The sequence below is a fragment of the Populus euphratica genome, unplaced genomic scaffold, assembly GCF_000495115.2.
Source record: "Populus euphratica unplaced genomic scaffold, PopEup_1.0 scaffold3277.1, whole genome shotgun sequence".
NCBI classification, from domain to species: Eukaryota; Viridiplantae; Streptophyta; class Magnoliopsida; order Malpighiales; family Salicaceae; genus Populus; species Populus euphratica.
Genome location: NW_011503092.1, coordinates 1 through 8,517, shown reverse-complemented (window position 1 = coordinate 8,517; position 8,517 = coordinate 1). Strand labels below are relative to the sequence as shown.

Sequence of the window (8,517 nt, the reverse complement as noted above, 5' to 3'; positions counted from 1 at the left end):
GAAGAAGAAGAAGAAGAAGAAGAAGAAGAAACATAAAGCATGCTTGACCGTTAAAAGGTTTAATATTATTCTTTCTTCATTTGACAGTGTTTATTTTTACTGACTAAATGTTTAGAATTAAAAAACATAGTTATTAAATGATATCCATCTGGGTTGACTAAATAAAAAATGTAACGTTAAAAGAATGTCAAAATAGCTTTGTATTGGATAAAATAATTAGATAAATAATTGATCTGATGTTAACTTAATGACTGAATTCTAAAACTATGTCGAGAATTGCAGGCTCCGTTCTTGTCATACGAATTGGTGACCAAACACGCGTTTTCCCAATTTGTTAACGCAGTTTCCTGGTAACAAAAACTTGGTTGGCTCCTTTTAAGTTGTTTGAAAAAATAAAATTGAGGGGGGATTGTTTTTTAAAATATATTTTTTATTTAAAAATATATGAAAATAATTTATTTTTTAAAAAAAATTACTTTTAATATTAATATATCAAAAAAATGTAAAAAATAATTTTTTTTACTTTTTCATGAAATACCGTTTAAAACATTTAACGTAGAAAAAGCCTCTCATTCGAGGCCAAAGAAATAATGTGAACTTCACACATATTATTTTTTATACATTTTTGTTGAACGTTCTGCTAATAACCAACAATCCATTGCCAAACTTGAATAAGAAAAGAACCTAGGAAGCTCAACCATTAGGTAGAAAACAGTTAATTTATTTTCATTGAACAACTCTAAATCAAGTAACATTGCAGTCATAAGATAAGGTATCATGTTTGAGGAACAAAAACCTTTTACGATGCACTTTTACGTTCAATTTATAAACAAGAAAAAACCAAAAATAATTAATTATATATGGTCCCGCATCATATGATATTGGAATCACAATATTAATTATTAGTAACTACCTCTTTAAATTAAATAGTCTGTAGAATTAGTAGCATTTATTGAATAAAAAAAATAAAAAATAAGAGAGAAAGAAAAGAAAAAAAAACAAAGTAATTTATTTTTTTTTATTTCCAACTTGTTCATTATTGAATGGAGCTGAGATTTTACTAGTAATTTTTAGAAACGTTACTCTTCATTCTGAACGATTAGATTTAAAATTGATGGTGTAGAAGCTGACTATTTTAATAGAAAACGAGGTTGTTAGAATTGTAAGTTTTTCTTAAATACTTCTTCTTTAATCTTGTTATATTTCAAGAATTAGTTGTTCTTGATGATATGTATGTTGTAACCCTTAGTTGAATTAAAAAAAAAACAGTTGTGAACCCATTATTTATTAATAGTGAAAATTTTAGGTGGATTACAATACTATGATTTTTCCTGCATATAGTTTTTCATGTAAAAATTTTGATATTGATTTATATGATTGTTATTTTATATTTGTTGATTATTTGATTCTAATTTTAATTGCATAAAGAAAAAAAAGAATTGAAACTTATAAATTATAAATTAATCCAAGTAAATTGATGTCCAGTTATTTATTCCTAGTTTCCCAACATTAGCATATTAACATTTTACATGGTATTAATGGTAGCAACAAGATTACAATAATTACACAACATGAATCAGCAGCTATAATTCTTTTTTCCAAACACTTTGATGGTGCAATCAAGATTACAACTAACACCCAACATGAAGCAACAGCTATATTTCCCTCACCATTCAAAGAACTCAAGCATTGTTTTGCAACAGTTGCAGCCTATTCCTAGAACCCAGCATTTCTAAGAGCAATTCCAGGGAAACTTCATTTTTTTTTTTCTAATCTTTATACTAACTGATGCAAAGCTTCTTTTGGAAAAGTTTTCCAGATCATGGTGGCTTGGATCCTAAAATCACGAATACTTGTTATCATTGAATTTTATGCGCCTATACGAATTGCTTACGTCCTAGTCAAATAGATGGTGAGAAACTTGGTATCTCTAGCATTATTATAAAGAAAAGGCATTTTTCACATCTTTATAACATTACACCAGTCAATCAGCAATGAATGATCAACAATTTTTCTAATTATGAAATTATTATTTGTTGCCATATAAATTTCTGAGGTATTTCTTTACCTGGTAGCCGGTTTCACAAGCCCAAGACCATAGTTGGAGAAGAAAAAATGAGTTGAACAAGGATTTCAAAGACGATCTTACTCTGAAAAATTGAAGGGTAACGTCTCTCAACTATAACAAGCTCCCCCTTGACAGGCCAGGTCTGTAAAACAACACAAGACCAAGGATAAAAAGGAAGGCAAATGACAATCTCTAGCTTTAGCTTCTTAAATGAATAGTTTCCACTAGTGATTTACAATCTGCAATTTACAGGGAAAACCTAAAGAAAACTCTCCAGAACTTTCTTTTATGGATTTTGCCTCTTCAGGATATCATTCTCAACTGTTTCTTTCTAGCCTCAAGGGGGAAAACCTTCAGAAGATTCACCATTTTATTTCTGCTTCTTTCTCTCTATCAAAAATTACTCATGCTACTTGGCAACCTGACTGGTGGGTGTTGTTCAACCGCATTTCTATCAGCACAAGTATCATAATTCTTAATGTCAATGTGTCACAAATCAATCAGTAATCATACTCGGAAAAATTTCCAATCACAGACAATTCCAGAACTTCAAGTTATCATCTTACATGCAATTTTTATATGGAGATAATAAAAGCATTCTTCAATAAACTTTCTTTTGAGTGATCATCAAATCTGGAGAGATACAAAACCATAAAATGAGCATCACATATGCCAGAGGAGACTAAAAATTACAACAATCTTAGAAAGCCAATGCAGCCACGAAGTAAAATATGCATTAAACTCACTACGCAAGTCCGTGCATACCCTTATGCTCTGTCTTGAGCATTCTCACGTGCTAAAATCCCTTTCTCTATCTGCACCTTGGCACAAAACTTAATTTTCAACCACTCCTAACAACCTCGCACTGGACCCTCTCTCCAATCAGCAGAACCACAACTCAAGCACTTCCTGATCAATAGCTTCACTTTGTATCATGTGCCTTTTGGAACATTTTCCTCATTACCCCTTCTGCTTGTGGCACCACTCTGTCATCAATCTCATCACCTTAGCAACAGCATCTTTACACAACTAAAAGTCCTTCCTATTTTCTCATCATGCCTTATTGTCCTCCCTCATCAACTGTTCCAATCAGCATTTCCCACTTTTTGCGCAATTTAAGAGGGCTCAATGTTCATCCACCAAATCTTTTAAATATTTCAATCACAGAGAACCCAATATTGGAATATTTGTAGTTGCCCATATGCATCAGTATTGCATATTTCCCTTAGAGTATCGTATAGCAACTTAGAGCCATATAATACCAGAAGAAAAAACAGAACATTATTTTGATTATGAATGGTAAATATATGAGAGAATAAAGAAGAAGAAAAAGTCATTCCAAACTTATGGGATGAAATTTTTGAACTTTTTTTCTCAGTCATGGACAAGTGCTCTCAATCTAAGAATTAAAAATAATGACACTGGGATTCTGTGTGAAAAGCTAATTTCTCACCATCCAGTCAGATATTGGTCAGCATCGGGAGTGCAACTTAACACTGTTATAGATCAAGACATCTATGTTCAGCATTCAGAGGGAAAAAAAATGATCACATCCACTAGGCCTCTAAACTTTATAGGAAATGAATGAGATCGCAGAAAACAGATGAATTAGATAACCAAAGCACATTTCTCTGCTTGATGCTTGGAACCATCAACAGGGTGCTGGGAGTAAGGAGAACCCTATCTGTTACCTACCTAAACTCGCTCCATCTTGGCAAAAGAAATCTCATTCTCTTAATTGTCACATCTTCCAAACAACCTCACCAGGCCTACACTACCTAAACTCGCTCCATCTTGGCAAAAGTTCCAAACAACCTCACCAGGCCTACCTCCGCTTTTCATCTGCAAAGAGGTTAATCATCAACCTTTTTGACTCTGGATAAGTCATGTCAATATTCATGTTTTCTAATCAAAACTTGCAGACAATAAACTGCAATTGAATGCTTACACTGAAGTCAATAATTCAATTTCATAACGAGGCACAAGTAATGGTGATAAATTATGAAAAAAATAAAAAAAGTCAATCAAGCTTGCAAGTTGAAGACCTTCACTACAAGCTTTGTGCATGTTGCATGGAATACTATGCTACTTGACCAAAGGAAAAGGAAAGAAAGAAAAGAATGCAAGAAATAGTAAGCATAGTTAAGAAGCCACAACTAGACAAATTAGTTAAGCCAGCATCATTAAAAATAAGAAAAACTCCTCCAAATAATTTAAGACTGAAAAGAGAGTGAGATAGAAAGGGGATTTGACAGGAGAACTGTCCTTGTTCCTTGAGTTTCAAATAATTTATGCTTTCTGAAGGGGACACTGAGATTTCCAGTAACCTGGTGAAAATATCACCCGCACTATGTACCCAAACTGTGACAAAGTACCATAGTCTGGGATTCGGTAACAAGGAATCCAGATTGTATACCACTACAGCTAACAAAAGGCAGAACTACCAGTTATTCTATGAGAAAAGGGACAATATGGCCCATCAGAATGGATATTCAGGTCTTCTTTCCTTCCTATCAAATAACAGCAGAAGACAAGGTGAATTCTAAGGAACAGAATAGCATGGAAAAATTAGGAATGGTGATACATTGTTTTCTTCAAGCCCAAATATTACTTACTGCCATCAAATCTGAATCTTTTAACAGTTTAATCCAATGCAAATCTGATGTGTTGCAGATCTGAACCACACATGAAGACCCGCCTACAATCTTAACTTTTAACTGCTGATGCATATAAAATGAGACTGCAAATTCAAAAGCTAGTGTAGTTATCTTATGTCGCCCTTAGCAATTATAACATACACTTATACAATCTTATTTCCGCATCAACCCCAAGCTAGTGTAGTTATCTTATGTCGCCCTTGGCAATTATAATATACACTCATACAATCTCATTTCAGCATCAACCCAGGTTGGACCATAAGCAAAGCAAGATCCACGTTATCCAACTATTAATAAAGGAGAAACAACAATATAAAGCTAACAACTGGGATCCACGTTATCCAACTATTAATAAAGGAAAAACAACAATATAAAACACCTGTTTCAACAAGAAGTATAGAAAGCTACCTTCTTCAATTGGCAGGTGCTTTGCAATGACCAGGTTGGTCATGATTAAAGTAGCAACCACAAGAAAAGCATAGCATAGCATGCCAAGTCTGTTTTGCAATGTGAAACCTAACCACTGAATCTCTGTTGTGCACTCTGCACATGTGACGATATAAAGGAGAAACCAGTATGGGATTGATAAGCTAACATTCGCATCTGGACAGCAAAAACTCCTAAAAAAATCATGGAAATAGCACTTCAAGTTTTGACAAATCAAACCAGAGCCAAAGCTAATCTTCATTTGAAGGTCACTAATTTGACAAATCAAACCAGAGCCAAAGCTAAACCAGAGCCAAAGCTAACCTTCATTTGAAGGTCACTACCAGGGTGCGAAACAGATGGTTCACATACCAAGCAATGTAGGAAGTTCCGATAATCAGCACAATCCTAAAAGCATTTGAGAGCAAGGTTACATGGCAAAATCAAAGCGCAAAATGTCTCTATGATGCATTTGAAGTAGTGGAAGCACTAGAAGCATTAAGCATGTCTGGCCTGGTCTGATGATTTGCTCTCCCTTGTAACGACAAGAAAAACATTGGCTACAAAAGTCTGTTTTGCAATGTGAAACCTATCCAGTGATGATCTGAGTTGTGTAATCTACACAAGTCACAATATTAAAGACAAGCCTGTGTGGGATTTGATAAGCCACCATGTGCATCTGGACAGCAAAAATTCCTCAAGAAAGACATGGAAATATAACTTCGGCAGGACAGTGTAAAAGTTGATTTTCTTTTGAAGGTCACCACTAACAGGGTACAAAGAGGGTAGTTCACATATCAAGCAAAGTAAGAAGTTTCAATAATGAGAACAATCCTAGACGCATTTGAGAGCAAGGTTATGTGGCTAATCAAGGTGTAAAAAAATACAAATAATGCATTTGAAGCGGTGGAGGCACCAGAAGGATAAAGTATGTCTGGTCTGGGTAGAAGAAACATAGCCTGCAACAATGTTTTGAAATGTGAAACCTAACCACTAATAACCTTAGTCATGTAATCTGAACAAGTGACCATTTTTAAAGAGAAACCACGATTTTATAAGCCACCATTTAAAATAAGGACAGCAAAAATTCTTCAAGAAAGACATGGAAAACTTCCGGACTTGAAAAAACAAACTAGCGCCAAAGCCAATCTTCACTTAAAGGCCACTAAAACATTAACAGGGTTCCATAAAGGTGGTCCACATGGTAAGCAATGTAGGAAGTTTCAATAATCAGCAAAAAACTTAACATATTCGAGATGTTTAATGACTTAATCAGGGAGCAAAAATGTCTCTATGATGATTTAGATAAGAGGAAGCACCAGTAGAATAAAGTATGTCTGACCAGGGTGGACAATCAATCTCCCTTGTAACAAAAAAAACCGGTACCCAAGTTTTCAAATAGGGAAGACAATGGACCTATTATTCCCAGAAAAAAAGCTGCATGGTGGGAAATTTGTGGACTCAGTTCCCCCAGCACTACAGTTCAGTGGTCCAAATTCCCATCCATAAGGATTTTCTTGTGGTCAAAGGATGATGGGCCTGTCTTTAATCCTAGCAGAAATAAGGAGGTTAGCTGCTGTCTTGGAAGGTAGAATTTTTCATTGTTGTTGTAAGGCAAGCAAATAAGATCCTTCAATAAAATCACACCTGATGCTCCAGAAACATACAAGCACCCATTATTTACATATTGTTAACTCAAGACGGGAAACAGGAGCGGAAAGGAAAACCTTGTGATTTATGATCTTACCAGTTGAAAGCCAATCACAGAACTTTATGGATTCTTTTGCATGATGAAATTAAAACTCAACACGATGTGAAGATTTAATGAATAAAAAATAGGCTGTGAGCAGACTTTGCAAATGTAAATAAACAAACTAAAAGCCAGATGAGTACTCTTCACGTGTAATGACCATAATAATGGCATAAAGTCATAAATTATATATAAGATAACAGACTTTAAGTCAATAGCTATACGCTTCCCTGCATACAATTAAAAACTCAACACAATATTTTCCCTTCATTTTGTTAGCAACCCAACATACAAATATTAAAAGAATAAAAGAGATGAGTATATGGAAACACAAAGGTCAAGGCCTCTTTTGATGACCACTCTACGACAGGTAGAAACTACAGTCACCTCCATTTTGGAGATAATTGAAAAGAGAGTAAATTCATGTAAAGCTATTTAAAAAGCATATATTCTATATCTTAAACAATTCTCTTCAAGATTCAGAGACAGCAGATAAACAGAAACTTCATAGGGAACTTCCACGTCAAGATCTCAGACAGATATAGTAATGACAGTAGCAGTACATAGCTATAGAGAAAGCTAGTAGAGTTGGGTTTGAGGAGAATGTGAACGATAAGGAAAAGCCTACTGATAAACAGAACTTTTCAAGGAGCAACTTCCCATAGTCATTTTATTAATCATGGAAAGTTACATCACATATTCCACAAGATCAATAAATCCAAAACTACAAAAGCAATTCCAGAACTGAACTAGAGAGATTGAACAGAACTCACTAGGCAAGTTTGCAAATATCCTCGTATTCAACAGCCTTAAGCACTCTCCCGTCATAAATTCCCTTCTCTATCTGCATCTTGGCACAAAACTTCTCCGTATCCACTCCCAATAACCTGGCATTTGAACCTCTATATGCCCCATTCACTATTTTCACCAAACCCCCAATCTGCGGAATCACAGTCTCAAGCTCTTCCTGATCAACCCTCAACTTGTGCTTATTCTCAAGAATCTCAATTTCAGCAACATACTTATCAATCACTTCCCTCACTACCCCTTTCTGCTTATAATACCCTTTATCTGCCAACGCCTTACTCATAACCTTAACGATAATCCCTTCAAACAACCAATAATCCTTTCTATTAGTCCTCTCCTTTGCCTTCTCTTCCTCTTTCATCAACTCCTCCAACGCCGATTTCCCACTTTTACCTCTAATACCACCTTCCTTATTTTTCCCCATCTTCCTCTCCTTATCCTCAACGTCCTCAAAAACCAATCTAGAACTAAAACTCTCACCTGTCTCCTTTCCAACATTATTACTCTTCGAACCAAGGGCAAACCCAACCTTCACCCCGCTGTCCAATTTCAACTCCCTCGCTGGCCGCACTTCACCACTATCCACACTGTCATTTTTAACAGTCAAAAACTCTTCAGCCTTCTCAATCTGCTTTTTAATTTCCCTCTCCTGCTTCTCCTCCTCTGCTAAATCCGCCCTGACTCTCTTACTCTTCGCATTCTCCTTAAAAATCGTCTCCGAATCCCTATCAATATAAGTCATAAACCACCCTTTCGGCGTCTCATCGACTTTACACTTTCCAGTTCTTCCCAGATGCTTAACAAACTCC

At 35.2% G+C, this 8,517-nt stretch overlaps 1 protein-coding gene across 1 annotated transcript; it reads right to left on the bottom strand.

Annotated features, from left to right (window-relative positions):
• Positions 1–2,572: 2,572 nt before the first annotated feature.
• Positions 2,573–8,511, bottom strand: LOC105119642 (DNA/RNA-binding protein KIN17-like). Its single transcript, XM_011017807.1, has 3 exons — positions 7,675–8,511; positions 3,884–3,910; positions 2,573–3,827 (listed from the first exon to the last, which is right to left on the bottom strand). Coding segments are annotated over exons 1-2 (777 nt in total). The 5' UTR covers positions 8,451–8,511; the 3' UTR covers positions 2,573–3,827; positions 3,884–3,909.
• Positions 8,512–8,517: the final 6 nt, after the last annotated feature.